The following is a 21,266-nucleotide window of genomic DNA, read 5'->3' as shown; positions in this document are numbered from 1 at the left end:
TTTCTCATCCACTCCCTGCACACTTAGGCAATTTACAGAAGCCAAATAACCTACAAACCCACACGTCTTTAGGATGTGGAAGGAAACTGGAGCACCCAGAGGAAATCCGCGCAAGTCTCAGAGGGAAGGTGCAACACCACACAGACAGCACCCAAGTTCAGGTTTGACTTGGGTCTTTGGTATAGTGTGGCACCACTTCCAGGTGGCAGCAAATGGAGTTCAGTTGCGATGGGCCTGATTTGCCACTGAGCCACAAAGACTCTTGATAGCCTTTGGCTGTGTCCCATGGAAACAGAAACCTGCTCCGTCAGTCCTAGAAGCAGAGATAACCAGAGAGGGTACCGCATTAAGAATGGGAATTATTTGCTCCTGGCATTGAATCCTGCATGAGGTTTAAAATTAATACTTCCATTTTCTTTGACATCTCATGTTTTCCATCAGCTACACTAGAAAATCATCCAAGCCCTTGGGTATAAATTTGCATCAATATTCCCATCTACGCTCCTCTTCTGCACTTTCTATCTGAGTCAATTGGTGCTAACAGAGTCATAGAGTCATACAGCGTGGAAGCAGGCCCTTCGGTCCAACTTGGCTATGCTGATCAACCTGCCCCATCTACACTAGTCCCACCTGCCTGCTGTTGGTCCATCTATATAACTAAAAATATCATCCTGACCACTTCCTGTCTGTGTTGGGTATATTGATTTTAGAAAAAACGCTGCCATATATCGCTATGATTTTTGCCCATCCTACTCACAGTCCTCCTCCGCTGAGGCAGCCCCAAGGACGTGAGTTAGTCATGCTGGAAGATCGCAAGGGAGAGTCCACGACTGTGATTCTAAGCTGTGGATCAACTGAACTGTGAATCTGCAATGTACTTGCAATAAATTATTTGTTAGCTCTTAATGACAATGCAATGAGTTGTTTGGCAATTTGGTGGCCTGCACTCTGCTTGAAATGCTGTGAAATTGAGTTTGGTGGCCTGCACTCTGCTTGAAATGCTGTAAGAATGAGTTTGGTGGCCTGCACTCTGCCTGAAATGCTGTGAAATTGAGTTTGGTGGCCTGCACTCTGCCTGAAATGTTGTGAAATTGAGTTTGGAGGCCTGAAGTCTGCTTGAAATGCTGTGAAATTGAGTTTGGTGGCATGCAATCTGCCTGAAATGCTGTATCGAGGAATAGCAATGAGTGAACTGCCAGCCCACCAGCTCCGAGTGACTGAGCTGGCAGCCCACCAGCCCTGAGTGACTAAGCTGCCAGCCCACCAGCCCTGAGTGACTGAGCTGCCAGCCCACCAGGCAGGACTGAGCTGCCAGCCCACCAGGCATGAGTGACTGAGCTGCCAGCCCATCAGGCCTGAGTGATTGAGCTGCCAGCCCAAGAATCCATTCAGCCCACAATGTCCATACTAGCCTTCTGGAAACCAGTCCCTTTGGCCCACAACACCCATACTAGCGCTCCAGAAAGCCCCCCTCCCCCCTGGCCACCAATATTGGAATGGGTGGAGAGGTGGAATATTGTGTTGGGGGACAGCCCTCCCGTGTGAACATGGGATCCAACAGTTCCCACTTAGTCTAGTATCCCTCTAAATCTGTCTTAATCATGTACTTGTCTAATTTTTTGTTAAACATTGTAATAGCAACATTGTGCAAACTTTCCATGACACATTAACTTACCCCTAACTCCGTCTACACTTCACGTTGCCTTGGGTAAGCAGCCACCATAACCAAGGACCTTTCCCACCCCAGTCACTCCCTCTTCTCCCCTCTTCCATCAGGTGGAAGATACAGAAGTTTGAAAGTGTGCCCCACCAGATTCAGCAACAGCTTCTTCCCTTATCAGACTTCTGAACACAACCTATGAAGACATGTCAGTCAATAGAGAGAGACTAAGAATTCACCAGCATCTATAATTCATCAGCATGTAAATTTTGCTAAATCAAAACAAATGTCTTCTATGCCTGATACTATTTTATCCATAAAAAGACTTCCCAAACTTTGCGCCGGAGTCAATTTAGCCTCCTCTTTGCAATGACAGAAGGGAATTGGGTCACATTGAAAATAATCTTTCTAGTGTATCTAATGGAGATACTAAGCTAATTTGTTTTCTAATACATAATAAGTATACACCTGACCGTGACAATGGGGAAAAACAGCTAACATAAGGTAATCATGTAAAATTCTCAAGGCTTTGAGGACTGAATTAATCTTCTCAGTGAATTGGTCCTACATTGTTTTTAGTACTTTTGTAATATTCTCCTAAATTCAAGCAGTAAATTACATGCTATCCATGGTTATTGCTTAAGGTAAATTATTTTGGTATGACTTTTACAGTATTTGATATAAAACAATTGTGCATAACATGGACTGACCCAGTTCTCTGATGTTTCTTGGCTGATGCAACGTCCCAATTGGCAACAGAGCATAGGAATTTCAAATACTTATCATTTACAACTGGGTGTAAATCGCTTTTATTAGCGATACTTCATGGATACAGACTCACATTTCGAGCAAGAAACATTCAACAAGCAAAATTTCAACATTAAGATGCAGCATGGAAACAGGCTCCTCAGCCCACCAAGTCTATGCCGACCATCGATCACCCTTTCACACTTGTTCAATGTTATCCAACTTTCTCATCCACTCTCCCACGAGGGGCAATTTTACAGAGGGTAGTTAGTCTACAAACCTGCAAGTTTTGGGGATGTGGGAGGCAACCAGAGCACCTGGAGGAAACCCACGCAGTCACAGGGAGAACGTGCAAACTCTACACAGATAGTGCCCGAGGTCAGGATAGAACTCGAGTCTCTGGCGTTGTGAGGTAACAGGTCTACAAGCTGCCCCACGGTTACAACAGAGAACAGTTTAAGTAGTCCATCGGAAACTATGGTAGGACGAATAACGCTGGTGCTTCATCAAATGAATCAGAATTTAATTAAGTGAACAAAAAACATAGTAAAATAAGGGGAACATCTAGGCCTTAGTTCCCAAAATTATAAATTTGGTTTAGGATAACAATGGTTATTGTATAAGGTATTGCAAGACCAGAGCATATAGGTTAAATGAATAGACAGTCAATTAAAAGACAGGAAACATAACATAGAATTAAAAGATAGCAAAATTATACACTAAACATTGATAGGTGGGATCTGAGTAGCATCAATATTTTCTCACAATTGATATGAATTATTTAGATTTTCAAGTCAAAAAAGCAATTCTTAATTTGAAGCAGCAACAGATTTAAATAAAGTTTCCACATTGAGAAGGATTGCAAAACATTACAAGACATTAGTAGACATGTTAAATTTATGAATAATGGGCAAAATCATTTTAACATAAGTTTACAAATTATTATAAGGATGTAAAAGGTTTAGTGGGATATGGTCCAAACAAGGGCAGGAGGGCTAGTGTAGCTGGTCTACCTTGGTGGCATGGGAAAGTTGGGCCGAAGGGCAGTTTCCGTGCTGCGTGACTCTATGGTCCTAATGCAGTAAAGTTACATTAAAAGCTAACTAAACACGAGGATTAACTTCCAGAATCAGATAACTAAAATATGGAAGAATTATGTAAAATGTTACATCTCCTAAGTTGGACTACACAAGGAGACTTTTGTACTGTGCTGAATGCTGTTTCATTAAAATAATGCTTATTTTTCACCATTGACTTCATCTACACTTCATGCTGCCTATGAAAAGCAGCCAACATAATCAAAGACCTTTCCCACCCCGGTCATTCCTTCTTCTCCCTGCTCTTATCTGGCAGTCCGAGAGATAGAGAAGCTTGAAAGTGCACACTTCCAGACAGGAACAGCTTCTTCGACTCTTCCATAAGCTAAGGTACTGTTTAATTGTGGCCGTTAAACAATTACAATAGTTAAACAATTGTAACCAATTGTGGCCATTGAACTTTGTCTGTGGAATTGATGTGCTGCAATGTGAACTATAATCTGTACTCTTCCCCTTTGTTTTACCTATTATACTTGAATTTGATTTGATTGTATTTATAAATAGTATATCTGATCTATTTGGACAGCATGCAGCATTTGCAGATTTTTGCTTCTGAGTTATATGGTTATTGTTGCAGCTGAGGAAAAGAAAAGATAAAAAAGACACAAAATGCTGGAGTAAATCAGCGGGTTAGGCAGCATTTCTGGAGAACATGGATGGGTGACGTATTGGGTTTCCAATTTTATGTAAATAACTGAATCCCCCCCCCCATGCCTGGACTCGCACCCATTTCTCCCCTTCCCCTGTATCCTTCTACCTATATTCCTTCCTCTAGCTTTACAATTCGCATTTCTTTCAATAGGAATTTAATAGGATTTAATAGAAATCTGAGGAGCAACTTTTTCATACAGAGGGTGGTGAGTATATGGTACAGTCTGCCAGAGGAGGTATTTGAGGCAGGTACCATAACAACATTTTAAAAACATTTGGACAGGTACATGGATAAGAAAGGTTTAAGGGGATATGGGCAAAGATGGGCAGGTGCGACTAGTGTAGATGGGACATCTTGTCTGGCATGGGCAAGTGGTGCTGATGGGGTTGTTTCCATGTTGTACGTCTCTATGACTCTTTGTGGACAGGTGGGGCTTGTGTAGATGGGGCATCTTGGTCAGCAAGCTCAAGTTGGCCCGAAGGGCCTGTCTCTATACTGTATGGTTATTTGGAGAGGTACATGGATAGGAAAAGTTTTGAGAGATATGGGCCAAATATTTGCAGGTGGGATTAGTGTAGATGGGGGATCTTTGTCAGCATGGATGGTGGGCTGAAATACTTGTTTCCAGATGCAGCCTAAAATTCTAGTGAAGTCTTCAAGGATTGTAAAACAATATTTCGTAATGTACAGGAAGGAACTGCAAATGCTGGTTTATGCCGAAGATAGGCACAAAATGCTGGAAACAGACACTCAGCGGGTCAGGCAACATCTCTGGAGAAAAGGAATAGGTGACTTTTCGGGTCGGAATCCTTCTTCAGGCTGTAAGATGGAAACGTCCCCTCTGTGATGCCCCTATTCAAGTGAGGAGAGAGAGACGTGCTGTCTGTCTCGAATACCAGAACTCCAGCAGCTGAGCTTTTTGCTTTTGAACCACAGTCACAGTTGCAGCGGAGGAAAAGAAAACGGTAAATAAAGCAACGACCTGGACGAGTGTGATGTTGGAAGTAATCTAATCGCTGCATCAGGCGTGTAAACATCGTTGAGGGCTGTTGTGAGCTGACAGCTTGGGATCAATGTCTCCGGGGGCCACTCGGCCTGCTCCAGCCGCCTGCCAATCCGACCCATGCCATCGCCTAGGAGACCGACACCGGCCAACATCGCGCGCTGCCATTGGCCGGCGGGCGCTGGCTCGGCTGGCCCGGCCAATCGGGAGGCAGCACAAGCCCCGTCCGCCAACATGGCCGCCCGCTGTACGGCTGGCGCGGGGCGCTGGCGGCCGCTGACCTTCCTGTAATCCCCGGCGTTGCATCGCGCCGCCACTGCCGCCGCCGCCGCCGCCGGGGGTTGCCGCGCTCGCTCTATCACCCGCTCACCCACCGAGGGAAGGGATCTTTGGAGGCCGGCGAGCGTGAAGGGGGATGGCGAGTGAGAACAGGCGGCAGTTCTGGAAGCGAAACAGCAAGGTTCCCGGAAGGTTGGTGCTGTCGCTGGCCGGCTCCTGCATCAGTCCTGCCCCCCCCCCCCCCATCCCCTGTTACACCAGTCGTCGTCCTCCCCCCCCCCCCCCCCCCCCCCTCCCCCGCTCCCCCCGTCCCCTGCTACCCCAGTCGCTCTCTCTCCAATCCCTGTTACCCCACTTCTCCCCCCCCATCCCCTGCTATCCCCCATCCCCATCACCTACAAGCCCACTCCCCCATCCCCTGTTACTCCACTTCCCCCTACATCGCCATCCCCACTATCTCCCACCCCCCCCCCCCCCCCCGGTCCCCCCCCCCACGCCCCCCCCCCCCCCCCACCCCCCCCCGCCCCCCCCCCACCGCCCCCCCCCCCACCCCATTCCCCCCACCCCCCCCCCCCCCCACCCCACTATCCCGCTCCCCCTTCCCCTACTACCCCCCCCCCCCCCCCCCCCCCCGTAACCTCCTCCGAAGCGGGAGAATTGTTTGCCTGGTCCATGTACATTGAGTAGTTCTTTTTATTATCCTGATACATTTTTAATAGTATGTAAAGTAATTTCTATACAGGATTGAGGCTGATGGAAATCTTACTTTTATTTTGAGTCATTGCACCCTTTACCTCCTGCTTCCTTTGTTTTATTAATTGCTTTTGAGATTACACCCATGTTACTTCCCTTTTAAAACCAAATGTTGTCATCCAATAATAAAGAGGGAGAAATGTTTGCAAGCCTCCATACGTCGTCCCTGTGTAGTTCGTTTCATTAAATTAATGCATTTTTAACGTCATTCAAAGTAACATCTGCATGGGTAGAGGCTGTTGGAAATCTTATTTTGTGTTGCACTGCATCTACTTTCCCCCTGATACTTTTATATCTGCTGTTGATGTTGAACACATGTCAGGTCCTTTTAAATAGAAGTTTCCATGAAATAAAACAGAGGAGGAATTGTTTGCCAAATACCTGTACAGAGTGTAGTTCTTTTCGTTATGCTAATGTAGTTTTAATGGGATTCAAATTCATCTCCAAGCAGGGTGAAATACAAAGTGCTGGAATAACTCAACAGGTCAGGGAGCATTTGTGGAGGAAATTGCCAACATCCGTTGTAGTTGTGTCTCCATTCTTGATGTAAATCGTAGCACAGGTAGTGTGGGCCGAAAACGTTGTGTTGCTTTGTGTTTCATTGCACAAACTTTCCCTTCCTCCTGTTGCATTTTCCGATTGAACACTTGTTGATTCCCTTTTAAAAAAAAAAAAAAAAAAAATGTTGCCATCCATTAATAATGGGAGAAATGTTTGTCAGTTCCCCTGTGCACGTGCAGTTCTTTTCATTATACTAATGGATTTTTACTGACATTCAAAGTAACCTCTGTACAGGTGGACGCTGATGAAAATCGTAGCACAAGCAATGTGGACAGAACTTTAAACTTTAGATATACAGCACGGAAACAGGCCCTTCGGCCCACTGAGTCTGCGCCGACCAGCGATTACCCCATATGCTAGCACTATCCAGCACACAATTTTATCCAAGCCAATTAACCTACAAACCTGTGCATCTTTGGAATGTAGGAGGAAACCCGAGCACCAAGAGAAAACTCATGTGATGACAGGGAGAACGTACAAACTTCGTACAGACAGCACCCGTAGTCAAGATTGAATCTGGGTCTGAGGCAGCAACTCTACCGCTGCGCAACTGGGCCGCCCAGTGTCGTTTTAGATTGTATTTTGTGTTTCATTGAAACGTACATCTGTTTACAATGATGTCTGACTTTTATGTGGCTAGTTCAACATTAGGCAATTGCTTTTGAGATTGTGCACTTGGCAGTTCCCTTTTTAAAAATTATTTCCATCCAGCACTAAAGATGGAGGAATGTTTCACAAGTCCCTGAGCATAGTTCTGAGAGCGTAGTTCTTTTTATTAAACTCATGCATTTTTGATATAATTCAAAGCAACTTCTATACAGGGTGAAACACAAAGAGCTGGAGTAAGTCAGTGGGTCAAACAACATCTGTGGAGGGAATTCCATGCATCTGTATTTCCTTGTATCTCTTCTTCTGTGCAGGGTGAGGGCTGATCACAACCTTAGCACAAGCAGTGTAGGCAGAAAGCATTGTATCAGATTGTACTTAGAGTTTCATTACCCCCCCTCCTGCCCCCCTGGTCCTTTTGTTTTTATAATAATAATAATAATAATAACTTTATTTGTTAAGCACCTTAAAAACAACCAAAGCTGACCAAAGTGCTGTACAGAAAAAAGAAAACAAGCAAGACATCATAAAACAGGCAGAACAACAGAACATACAACTAACACGAGGCGCATAAATTACATACAAAAATCCAAACAATAAATTAAAAAAAACATAAAACACGAGTACGAACAACGCAGCAAAACCAAGCAAATAAAGTTAATAAACAATTCAACACCTCACTGGTCTACAAAGGCCATGGAGAATAGATATGTCTTCAGGAGTGACTTAAAAACAGCTAGAGAAGGGGCCTGTTTAACGTGCAGAGGCAATTCATTCCACAATCTCGGAGCCGACACAGCAAAGGCACGGTCCCCTCTGAGCTTCCGCTTAGTCTTTGGCTCAATCAGGAGCAGCTGATCATCTGACCTGAGAGAGCGGGAGGGCGAATAAGGGTGAAGAAGCTCAGATAGGTAGGACGGGGCAAGACCACTTAGGGATTTAAAAGTAAATAAAATAATTTTAAAACGAATCCTATACTGAATAGGCAATTATATACAATTATATCTGATTGTGAAATTAAACACTTGTCAGTCCCCTTTTAAAATAAACTACAAAGAGGGATAAATGTTTGCTGGTCCCTGTGCAATGTCCCTGTCAGTTTTTGTTTTCATTAACTAATGCATTTTTAATGCTATTCAAAATAACTTCTGTATCAGGTGAAACACCGAGTGCTGGATGAACACATTGGGTCAGGCAGCATCTGTGAAGGGAATTTCCTGCATCGGCAGTTCCTTTGTCTCTTCTTCTGGGCAGGGTGGAGGCTGATGGAATTTTTTAACAAGGGCAGTGTGGACAGAAGGCTTAGCATTTGTTTGCATTTTGTGTTTCATTGAAGCCTGCACGTGTTTACAATGGTGTGTGACTTTTGATGTGCTTCGCTCCACATTAGGCACACCAGAACAGTACAAAATCATTTCTGTTTAGAGATTTGTTGTCTGGGAAAGAACCAAAGGAGAAAAAAAAATGCTTTTGATGCAGAATACTTGTCAGTTCCCTTTTTAAAGATTGTTTCCATCTTAAAATAAAAGGGGAGAATTGTTTGCCAGCTCCCCGAGTAGTTTTTCATTAGAGATTTTTAATGTAATTCAAAATAACTTCTGTGCGGGGTGAAGGCTGATGTTAACACTGGCAATCTGGACAGAAAGCATTATGATTGTATTTTGTTTCATTGCGCCCCCCCCCCCCGCTTCTTTTTTTCATTAATATTTGCTTTCATGACCGCACACATACAGTTCCTTTTTTTACACAAAACGCAAAAGTGTTGAAGGCCAGGTAGCATCATGGAGGGTGTGGATAGTTGATGATTTGGATCGGGACCCTTCTTCGGATGATGATAGTTGGGGGAGAGAGCTGGAAAAGACATGTAGAGGTGGGACAAAACCTGGCATGCAATAGCTGGACACAGGTAAAAGGAGGTGATTGGCAGATAGGTGGATGAAGAAGTAAAAAGAACATAAGGGTTTCAAATAAGGAGAGAAGAGGAATAAAATGTCTGAGGGAGGGATATAGGTGGAAGAGAACTGTGGGGGAAGAGGAATAAATGTTTGTCAGGTCGCTGTGCATCATTTAGTTCCTTTAACTACACAAATGCATTTTTAACACTCGATCACTATTATACGGCAATCAAGAATGCATATCGCTCTGTTCCCCGGGCGGATCTGCTTCTCTCTGATGATTGTCTAGTTCACCTTATTCCGACCTACTAAAAGCTGCTAAGCCTGTGGTCGGAACAACGAGAAGGTGGACAAGCGAGGGCATTGAGAACCTACAATCCTGCTTTGACTGCATGGATTGGGATGTGTTCAGGTAAACAACTACAAGCCTCGATGAGTATACAGACACTGTATCATCATATGTCAGCTTTTGCGAGGACAGTTGCATTCCAACTAAGACCCGGACATGGTTCAACAAACACAAGCCCTGGTTCACTGCAGAACTCAGACAACTCCGACTGTCTAAAGAGAAGGCCTACAGGAGCCGGGATGCAGACCTTTACAGGCAGGCCAAGTACAAGTGGAGAAGAGGAATCAGAGCTGCCAAGGAAAGGTACTCTGAGAAGTTGAGGAGCAAGTTCTCAGCTAGTGACTCTTCTTCAGTTTGTAAGGGCTTGCAATAAATTACCAGCTACAAGAGGAAAGCCCCCTGCTCTTTGGACAATCATCAGCTGACCAATGACCTGAATAAGTTTTACTGCAGGTTCGAAAATCAGAAATGTAACCCTGGTACCCCCTCCCCAACCAACACAGCCAGAACCCAGTCTACAAAGAATGGACCCTGCACCCTCTCCTTCCCATTCACCACTTCACACCTACTTAAGGCAAGACTCCAGTATGAAAAGACTGGACCATTTCCCACCCCAACCAACACCTCACGCCCACTCACAGCCTGACCTCCATCTGCAAAGACTGGGCCTTTCTTCACCCACCCCCCTCCAATCACCACTTCACACCCAATCACCCACATCCTCTGTGCTGCACAACATAACTTATCCAAAATCAACAATAAAAATAGAGGATGTGGAGAGGCTTTTCAGAGGACAAAAGCGCCAGAAATCTCCAGGACCTAACAATGTTTCCCCCTCTACTCTTAAGCTCTGTGCCAAACAGCTGGCACTGGTCTATACAGACATTTTTAACCAGTCCCTGCAAACATGTACTGTCCCTGCCTGCTTCAAAATCTCCACTATTGTCCCTGCACCCAAAAAGGCAAGAAAGGTAATGACTACAGGCCTGTCGCACTGACCTCTGTAGTCATGAAGACACTCGAAAGGCTTGTGCTGGCCAAGCTGAAAAATATCATAAACTCCCTGCTGGACACTCTGCAGTTTGCATATCGGGCCAATAGATCTATGGATGATGCAGTCAACCTGGGCCTGCACTTCATCCTACAGAACCTAGACCGCCATGGGACCTATGCGAGGATCCTGTTTGTTGATTTTAGCTCTGCATTCAACACCATTGTGCCAGAGCTACTACACTCCCAACTCCGAGTTGACTGTGCCTGAGCCCCTCTGTTGGTGGATCACCAGCTTCCTGACAGACAGGAAGCAGCATGTGAGGCTGGGAAAGCACATCTCAGACCCGCAAACGCTTAGCATAGGAGCACCGTCGGCTGCGTACTCTCCCCTCTATTTTCTCTACACCAACGACTGCACCTCCAAAGACACCTCTGTCAAGCTTCTCAAGTTTGAGGATGACACAACCCTGATTGGACTGATCCAGGATGGGGAGGAATCTGCCTACAGACAGGAAGTTTCACAGCTTGCGTCCCAGTACCGTCGTAACAACCTAGAGCTCAATGCTCTTAAGACGGTGGAATTGAATGTAGACTTTAGGAGAGCTTCCCCTCTCCTCACCCCATTCACCATCAACAACACCACAACACCACATCTGTGGAGTATTTTAAGTTCCTGGGAATCATCATCTCCAAGGGATGGGAGGTTACCATCGACTCCACCGTCAAAAAGGCACAGAGGATTTACTCCCTACGGCAGCTGAGGACAGAAAGCTTCACATTCAATTGTACTATTTCCTTTCATTGAAACCTGCATGTGTTTACAGTACATGTGACTTTAGCTGTGGCTAGGTTAAGATTAGGCACACCAAAATAATACAAACTAATTTCCGTATTAAGATCTGTTGCCTGAGAACAAATAAAGGAGAAAGAAAGAGCCCCGCCAACTAGACATGTATCCAAACACTATTAATCAAATTTGTCTGTTATCCAATTTTATAGTTTCTATAGATTCTGCATCAGAATGGTACAAAAGACAAAAATTAATGTCCTATTCAGTCTCTGATGATCATTTCAACATTTCATTATAATATGTGTTCATTTAAATGTGGTCTTTTACTAGTTACTAGAAAGCTCATTTTGTTGATCATAAGGGTATTCTTCTTTTTGTTAATGCACAGAGTTTTACTAAGCACAATGCCCATTTAAACTAGAATGTGTGACATAATGTAGAAACAAGGATCTGCAGATGCATTTAGAAAATTAGGCAGTATCTCAGTATCACCATATTACCGGACATTCAGATTAGATGTACGTGTTGTGAACAGCAATGAAGATACCCAGTTACTCCAGCATTTTGTGTCTATCTTCGGTTTAAACCAGTATCTGCACTACCAAGCCGGGCAAAACGACTCGGCGTTTAGGTTGCCCGGCGGCACTTTGAGTGGTCATTGGCACCCGGGAAACCGCTAATTTCGAGCCCTGTATTGGCCTGTTCAGTCTCCATTACATTAGTCCACATTGGACGACTGTATTACACTCAATATTTCCTTTCACATCTTGCTTTAATTCTAATTTTTCCCATTGATTCAAGTTCTTGCTAAGCCTCTGCAAAGCAAAATTTATTGGTCTTGCTGACTGACAAATATATATTTCTTGTGAGGGGGCATCGCTGCGAAACCAACATTTAATGCCTACTCCTAAATACTTCCAAGAAGTTTGAGCAAGTCATTTTCTTGAAGTGCTTCCGATGCTGATTGTTCCCACAATATAACTGAGTAAGATGTTTGTGAATTGGAGCCTCCAGGTGGATTTCACTTTTTCTGTAAGGCATAAAAATTAATTGTGTTAGCAGGCATGGTGGACTTGGTGAAATAAATTGGTTTTGTGACATCTGCATGCTTCATAATAGACCTAATATGAGACTATTTCCTCTGTAAAGTAACTCCTTTTCCAGTTGTTCAGAAAGTCTAGTATAAACAAAACCAGCACAAGTTTGTCCCATCTGGCATAGCATTGTTCAGTTTAGTTTAGAGATACAGTGCTGGAACAGGCCCTTTGTCCCACCAAGTCCATGTTGACCATTGGTCACCCATACCCTAGTTCCATGTTATCCCACATTTGCATCCTACACTCTAGGGGCAATTTACACAAGCCAATTAACCTACAAGCCCACGTGTTGTTGGATTGTGGGAGGAAACCGGAACACCCAGAGCGAATCCACGTGGCACAGGGAGATGGTGCAAACTCCACACAGCCAGCACCCGTAATCAGGCTCAAACCCAGGTCTCTGGGGTTGAGACAGCAGCTCTACTGTTGCACCACTGTGATAATTATGTTTTGATATGGGAATTTGTTGCTAATATGATGTAAGTATTGTATGGGGTATGTGGCACAGCAATTCTGTGAGTGTGAATTTTCACATTCCTGAAGACGGACACAAAAAGCTGAAGGAACTAAGCGGGACAGGCATTATCTCTGGAGAGAAGGAAGGGGTGACGTTTCGGGTTTAGACTCTTCTTCAGTGTAGACTTGTCCCTTGCCTTTGGTTGGTCAATTATGCTTCTTAGCTCTGAGTGTACTGGGTCAGTACTGCAGCTGACCGTATTTAGTCAGATTTATATTTTCTGCTTTCAAAGACCCTGATAGCATGGCATCTTGACATGGATTTTTGACATTTCTCTGTTTCGTCTATAATTTACAATGTTGATATCAAATTTACAATTTTGTTCTTCGGATTTACTCTGAAGATTTAGTAAAATTCACATTTTTTTTTGTGATTCATAGCTGGTTGGACAGAACACAAAAGCGGTTACCTGAAATTATTAAACTCATTATTAACTCCGTGGATTGCAGCATGTCCAGACAGAACACCTCATGCACTTCTATATTTTTCACAGTTCTATTTACATTCTCTTATCCCACCCAGAACCACAATAACATTCCCCTTCCCCAGACCTTCCTCCTCACCAACCCCAACATTCAGTTGATCATCTTCCATAATTTCCGGCAACATCAATGAAAATTCATCACCAGCATATCTTTCCCTGTTATCTCATTCAGTATTCTGAGGTCCGCTCCCTTCCTTTGTTGTTCATATCCATCGGCCATTCCTCTTCTTATGCCACTTTGTCATGCAATGGCTGAAGGGCAACACTTGCCCTTTTACCACCTCCTTTTCCTGCCACCCTGAGATCCAAACAATGCATTCACAGTGATGCAACTGTTCACTTCCACTTCTTTCAGTTTAGTGTGTTATATTGGGTGATAATCTGTGGTCTCCGACATGGAGAAATCAGGTTACACAAAAAAGCTGGAGAAACTCAGCGGGTGCAGCGGCATCTATGGAGCGAAGGAAATAGGCAACGTTTCGGGCCGAAACCCTTCTTCAGACTGATCGGGGGCGGGGGTGGGTGGGGACAAGAAAGGGAAAAGGAGGAGTAGCCAGAAGGCTGGGGGATGGGAGGAGACAGCAGGGGGGCTGAGGAAGGGGAGGAGACAGCAAGGACTAACAAAATTGGGAGAATTCGATGTTCATGCCCCCGGGGTGCAGACTCCCCAAACGGAATATGAGGTGCTGTTCCTCCAATTTCCGGTGCTGCTCGCTGTGGCCATGGAGGAGACCCAGGACAGAGAGGTCGGAGGCGGAGTGGGAGGGGGAGTTGAAGTGCTGAGCCACCGGGAGGTCAGCTTGGTTATTGCGGACCGAGCGGAGGTGTTCGGCGAAACGATCGCCCAACCTCCGCTTGGTCTCACCGATATAGATCTGCTGACATCTAGAGCAGCGGACGCAATAGATGAGGTTGGAAGAGATGCAGGTAAACCTCTGTCGCACCTGGAACGATTGCTTGTCCCTTTGCCTCCCCCCTCGACTCCGTTCAAGGACCCAAGCAATCGTTCCAGGTGCGACAGAGGTTTACCTGCATCTCTTCCAACCTCATCTATTGCGTCCGCTGCTCTAGATGTCAGCAGATCTATATCGGTGAGACCAAGCGGAGGTTGGGCGATCGTTTCGCCGAACACCTCCGCTCGGTCCGCAATAACCAAGCTGACCTCCCGGTGGCTCAGCACTTCAACTCCCCCTCCCACTCCGCCTCCGACCTCTCTGTCCTGGGTCTCCTCCATGGCCACAGCGAGCAGCACCGGAAATTGGAGGAACAGCACCTCATATTCCGTTTGGGGAGTCTGCACCCCGGGGGCATGAACATCGAATTCTCCCAATTTTGTTAGTCCTTGCTGTCTCCTCCCCTTCCTCAGCCCCCCTGCTGTCTCCTCCCATCCCCCAGCCTTCTGGCTACTCCTCCTTTTCCCTTTCTTGTCCCCACCCACCCCCGCCCCCGATCAGTCTGAAGAAGGGTTTCGGCCCGAAGCGTTGCCTATTTCCTTCGCTCCATAGATGCTGCTGCACCCGCTGAGTTTCTCCAGCTTTTTTGTGTAACCTTCGATTCTCCAGCATCTGCAGTTCCCTCTTAAACACTGGAGAAATCAGGTGTTGTTTTGGTTATTACTAGAGCCAGGATTTTGCCATAAATGTCATGTGCCTTTTCATGCCTTTTTTATTGATTTCACCAGGTAATGCCTTTTTCACGATTGTGCCCAAATCAGCCTTTTTTGCCATTTTGCCAAAAGGCTGTGCTATTTTCTCTAGTTGTACAGTGATTACAATGACGTTTTCTATGTTAACACGTTAATATTAATGTTATTATTAATGTGTTAACATAGTATAACTTGCATGAAAACTTCCACCACCGTTGGTCGTTTGTGCCGCTGCCCGCTGGTTTAGTTTTCTCCAATATCTATTTAAGTAAGAACTGCAGATGCTGGAAAAATCGAAGGTAGACAAAAAATGCTGGAGAAACTCAGCGGGTGATGCAGCATATATGGAGCGAAGGAATAGGCGACGTTTTGGATCGAGATCCTTCTTCAGACTGATGTGAGGAGTGGGCGGGAAAAAAAAGAAGAAGTGTAGACAGTAGGACTAGAAAGAGAGCTGGGAGGGGGAGGAGGGAGAAGACAAGAACTATCTAAAATTAGATAAGTCAATGTTGATCCCGCTGGGGTGTAGACTACCCAAGCGAAATACCTAAGCTTGTCTCCTCACTACATTTACTGCTGGCTCCAGTCGCAAATCTGAGTTTTCAAGTGATCCGCCTTGATTCATTGATCCTGGAATGCCATTGTGGAAATTGGAAAACAAATCTCTCAGAGGTTTTTAGAGAAATACAAAGAGGAACATATACTGAACGAATCATCATTGCAGAAAAATTATGTTGACTGCAACTTCTACATTGTTGAGCAGAAAATTTGAGATGAAGTTGCATGTAACAAAATATGGATCTCAATAGACGAGACAACTGATGCTGTGGGGCGATACGTTGCCAATGTGGTCATCGGTATAGTGGAGGCAGGTCAACCATCAAAGGAATATTTGTTGACATCGAAAGTATTGGAGAAGTCAAACAGCTCAACTATTGCTCAGTTGTTTACATCTTCACTTGCTATACTTTGGCCAAAGGTATAAAACACTAGAATGTTCTTCTGTTTGTGATTGATGCAGTTCCGTACATGTTAAAAGCTGCCTGAGTTCTTAAAGTTTTAAATGTTGCATTTGACATGCTTAGCTCAAGGACTTCATAAAATTGCCAAGCACATACGTGGTTTGTTTTCCAAATGTCGATCGCCTAGTTTCCAGTGTCAAGAAAAACATGTGCAGTTGTTCAAGGAAATGACACCCGAGATTCCGCTACCTGCTCAGCCCGCTTTGACTTGGTGGGGTACTATGCTGTGCTCCACTATGCTGCAAATTTTGAAAAGATAAAATAAATCGTCACCTGTTTTGAAGAAGAGTGCTGCAATCAGGATCATCAGTAAAATCATGCAGAAAAAGTCCCTCCACCGCTATCTTGTGTTTATTGCTTCCAATTTTGCAAATCTCCCACAAATTATCACTTCCTTAAGAAACGCAGTGAAACATTAGTGAATAACTTTCAGGTTTTCAACAAAGTAACTGATGATATTCGTAAAATTCCTGGCGATGTAGGTAAAGACATACAACGAAAATGTGCGAGAGTGATTTTAGCTAACAGATCTTGAAGAAATACAAAACATAGCTAAAGTTCTCAAAGGTAGTTGTAATGCACAAGATATCGACATGAATATAGAGTCTGTAGCTTGTTTCAGGTATGCACCAGTGACCTCAGCTGGGGTAGAAATAATTTTTTCACAACTGAAGCAGATTCTGTCTGACAGACGGCGTAGTTTAACACCAGATAATTTGAAAAAAATGCTAGTAATTATGAGCAACCAGGCAACTTTGGTCATTTAATGTAGTATACCTATATATTTTTAACCATATTTTGGTGGTGGAAATAAATTCATTTTTTTGTCATAAATGCCTGCTTCATGCTTTTTTTGTAATTTTATTATGCATATTTGCCTGCCTATTTCAGAGTTTTTTAGTGCCTAAACATCCTGGCTCTAGTGATTAATTTGCAAAACACCTCTGAATCCGAGAAGGCAACTGAGCTTTTGGTATCTCATCATTTTCATTCTCCATCACAATCTCACTCTCACCTGTTTGTTTGGCCTCCTACATTGCTCAAACAATTTCCTTCGCTCCATAGATGCTCCCTCACCCGCTGAGTTTCTCCAGCATTTTTGTCTACCTTTGATTTTCCAGCATCTGCAGTTCCTTCTTAAACATTGCTCAAACAATGTATCATTTAAACTCAAGGAAATATATATTGTCCTCTGAATAATTACAGGCCTTGAGATTTGATATTGAATCGTGTTGAGATTCAAGAAATTAACTTTTTGTTTAGCATTCTGTTTCAATATTCTTCTCTACCTTGTAATTGCAGATTTTAAAACAAAGCTTTGAGAATGCTGGTTTGCCCTCAACCACACTTTCCCTTTGTTCCCTGCACTCTGACCTTTCTCTGAAACTTAGAACAGGCTTTTATTTTCATTTTTGCAGAAATCTTAAAGTCCTTGACCTGAAACATTAACTCTCTTTCTCTTCCTATCACCATTGTTTGACCTGCTTATTTTTTGCAAAGTTTCCAGTTTATGCTCGTGGTTCCCTTTGGCTGCACTTTACGTAATCATCGTGATCCCCAACATGTGGCTGAGTATTTTCTTCAATATAAATTGAATTGGAATATAGGCAGTTGAGTATGAGGTCACATGATTTTGGATAAAATTTAAGGTTTGGACATTCTCTTGATCAGCATGTCCTGACTATTGCATCATGGCCTGGTATGACAATTCCGATGCACAGAAATATGCAGAGACTGCTGGATTCAGCCCAGTCCACCCCGGGCACAGTCTTTCCCACCATTGAAAGCATCTACATGAAACAATGCTTTAGGAAGGCAGCATCTATCATTAAGGATTGCCATCATCCGAGTCATGGGGTTTTCTTCCAACTGCTCCAGTTTCCTCCTAAATCCTAAATCATGCGGATTAGTTGCGAATGGTGGGAAACGTGCGGTGGGTGGAAAGAGTTGCTGAAAATGTGGGGAGGGTTAAATAATTGCTTAATGGACAAGGTGGGCCGATCAGTCGGTTTCTATGCTCTCCCACTGTGCCTTAATTATGGTGGACTTCGATGCAACTAATATACATTCAACATAAGGCCACATTTTGAGTATTGTGTTCCGTTTCGGTCGATTTTTTTCAATCTTATTCTCAACTTTAAAAAAAAAAATTCTATGAAGTCAAAGTCACACAATAATGTAATGGGCAAAGCCTTTTCCGGGTGCTCTGGTTTCCTCCCACATCCTTAAGATGTGCAGGTATGTAGGTTAATTAGCCTCTGTAAATTGTCCCTAATGTGCAGGGAGTGGGTGTGGAAGTGGGATGGTGTAGAACTAGTGTGAATGGGTGATCGATGGTCGGCATGAACTCGGTGGACCGACAAACCCATTTCCATACTGTATCTCTAAACTAAACTAAATTAAACATATTCCAAATTCCTTATTACTTAATTTTCCAATGATAGACAATTGCAATTTTCTGCCACATTTGTAAATCACTCCTATTTAATGTCTTACTGAACACTTGAACACTTGAAATTAAATGGAAATGTCATGAAAATGAATAAAGATTGCTGCTGGTTTGTGGAAAGGGTTTGTAATTTTAACACTGGCCAGTGCAAGAAGGTAGAATGTAATCAACTCAAATCATGCTTTGAGCAGTGTTTTCCAAAGGTTTAATTATACATAACTTTGTTTTATCACCTCTCCAGTTCCTTTCATTTTCCTGTTTATTTGCAACCAGAATCTGCCTGCACTGTTTTCTGAAACAAATGTTATTGGATTGGGTAGGGAAATACTATTTCTTCTGCAACTTTATAACTTTTTCTTTGCATTACATCCCTTCATTTGGGAAGACCTTGGCTATAAATCTTATATGCAATTCATTAATGGTATGAATTGGATTATTTTCCTCTCTGGATTTGCAATATGAAGTGTAAATGATGCTTGCTTAATTCATTTTTTACACTTATATGGCATGTCTTTCTCTTTTGTTTTGTTTCCTTAGTATTCAACAAGTTTATGGAGCACAGCATCCTCCATTTGATTCCCGGCCACACAAAAAGTAGGTTTGCAGCATCTTTCATTGTTCTTATGTGGTTACGTGAAATAGTGTTTTCTGTATGATGACCTTTCTTGTGTGAATGTGACCATAATTTTGCCAAGTTATTGATGTACAGTAATTAGTCATCAACCAGATTATAAGGATTTGTTTTGTCATATAGTCAAGGAAGAAAACAGCAAAAATAACCTACCCCGGTAATTAATTAGTTTCCTGGTGCTTATTCTCATAGTGTTTAATTGTCATATGTGCCAGCAATGAAACACGTACATTCTTTGGAAATTTGACTGCAATTAATTGGAATTTCTTGTTGTGAAAATCTTTTTAGGGAAATCAGACCAAGCATCATGGCATAGTGCCTATAATGAAATTGTCATTAAAACTGCAGGATGTGTCCTTCCTTGCACCTCCATTCATACTACTTATTTTGTCACAACGTATGTAGATTTTGACACATGGCTCAAGTGTGTTTTGAAGAGAGGTTGAAAATTTGTTGAAACTTGATTAGTGGAATTCCATTTTGCAAACCTTTATATTCAGTTAAAGGACATATTTCAATTATAATTTTGATTTTTATACTTGGTTCTGTTCACCATCAAGTTGTTGGTGGAACTAACACTAAATATTACAGGTATGTCATCTGCTCTAATGGACTCTTCTATCCCATTTCCAAATGGCAACATGAGTAATCTGTCTGTTGAATTTACTTCCTTGCTCTGTAATCCAAAGCCCATACCTGTGATTACCATTTCCCTTTGAACCGTCTTCATCATGTTTGCCGCGCAATACCATGTTTATATGAATCCAGTTTATATGAATGTTTGATATACATTAATTAGCAAAACAAAGACAATTTCATTCTAAAATATATTGTCAAGCTTTTCCCTCTAATGTTGACATTTCAAATTACCAGTAGGGTCTGATTTGGCAACCCTGCTGCCATCTTATTCTCTATTTGGTGACTTGTTCAATTTAGTGTTAGTGACTCAGTAATTGGAAATTAATATGTTTCTAAATGGGATGGGTGTCTGGTGGCCAGGGCTTCCTTCCTGTACCTTCCTGGATTTGTTAGTTTTGAAGGCTTTTCCAAATAGGCTCCTGGTTGATTGTGATTGTTGTTGAGTTGCTTTTTACAGTTTTGGATGGTCTTGTCAATTTTCTTGAAGTGGGCCTCCATTGCGTTTTTAGAACATTTCTTTTATGTTCTAGCTGTGACATGAATATACATAGAAACATAGAAATTAGGTGCAGGAGTAGGCCATTTGGCCCTTCTAGCCTGCACCGCCATTCAATATGATCATGGCTGATCATCCAACTCAGTATCCCGTACCTGCCTTCTCTCCATACCCCCTGATCCCCTTAGCCACAAGGGCCACATCTAACTCCCTCTTAAATATAGCCAATGAACTGGCCTCAACTACCCTCTGTGGCAGAGAGTTCCAGAGATTCACCACTCTGTGTGTGAAAAAAGTTCTTCTCATCTCGGTTTTAAAGGATTTCCCCCTTATCCTTAAGCTGTGACCCCTTGTCCTGGACTTCCCCAACATCGGGAACAATCTTCCTGCATCTAGCCTGTCCAACCCCTTAAGAATTTTGTAAGTTTCTAGATCCCCTCTTAGAAATCCCCTCTCAATCTTCTAAATTCTAGAGAGTATAAACCAAGTCTATCCAGTCTTTCTTCATAAGACAGTCCTGACATCCCAGGAATCAGTCTGGTGAACCGTCTCTGCACTCCCTCTATGGCAATAATGTCCTTCCTCAGATTTGGAGACCAAAACTGTACGCAATACTCCAGGTGTGGTCTCACCAAGACCCTGTACAACTGCAGTAGAACCTCCCTGCTCCTATACTCAAATACTACAACACCTTAGAGGTCAAGTATCGAGCGTCAGTGTAGTGGAATAAATGTGGCCTGGCTCGATGCAGTTGATGTTAGCTTTGATAAGAATACAGATGACAATTGTTGTGATGTGGAAAAAATTTCCAGAGGCATAGCAGTGATGCCTCTCTAAGGTTTTTGGGTGATGTTGGTAAATTGCCCATGTTTTACATCCACAAAGAAGGTTGGGGACACTA

General features: G+C 43.3%; 1 protein-coding gene and 1 long non-coding RNA gene across 7 annotated transcripts in view; one reads left to right on the top strand and one right to left on the bottom strand.

Annotated features, from left to right (window-relative positions):
- LOC129708693 (uncharacterized) overlaps positions 1-5,297 on the bottom strand; it is a 42,583-nt gene extending 37,286 nt beyond the window's left edge. For both annotated transcript variants that reach the window (XR_008725397.1, XR_008725396.1), the window contains exon 1: positions 5,139-5,297. This is a non-coding gene — a long non-coding RNA (uncharacterized LOC129708693). The remainder of the gene's footprint in view (positions 1-5,138) is intronic.
- Positions 5,298-5,420: 123 nt separating this feature from the next.
- tbc1d22b (TBC1 domain family, member 22B) overlaps positions 5,421-21,266 on the top strand; it is a 203,253-nt gene continuing 187,407 nt past the window's right edge. For 4 of the 5 annotated variants that reach the window (XM_055654614.1, XM_055654619.1, XM_055654618.1 and 1 more), the window contains exons 1-2: positions 5,421-5,630; positions 19,137-19,193. In XM_055654614.1, coding sequence (XP_055510589.1) covers positions 5,575-5,630; positions 19,137-19,193 — 113 coding nt within the window. In that variant the 5' untranslated portion in view covers positions 5,421-5,574. The remainder of the gene's footprint in view (positions 5,631-19,136; positions 19,194-21,266) is intronic. The other variant, XM_055654616.1, reaches the window with a different exon arrangement.

Source organism: Leucoraja erinacea, chromosome 24 (genome assembly GCF_028641065.1).
Source record: "Leucoraja erinacea ecotype New England chromosome 24, Leri_hhj_1, whole genome shotgun sequence".
In the NCBI taxonomy this organism is placed as follows: Eukaryota; Metazoa; Chordata; class Chondrichthyes; order Rajiformes; family Rajidae; genus Leucoraja; species Leucoraja erinaceus.
Note: the sequence above shows the minus strand (reverse complement) of the source record. Positions and strands in the feature narration are given on the sequence as shown.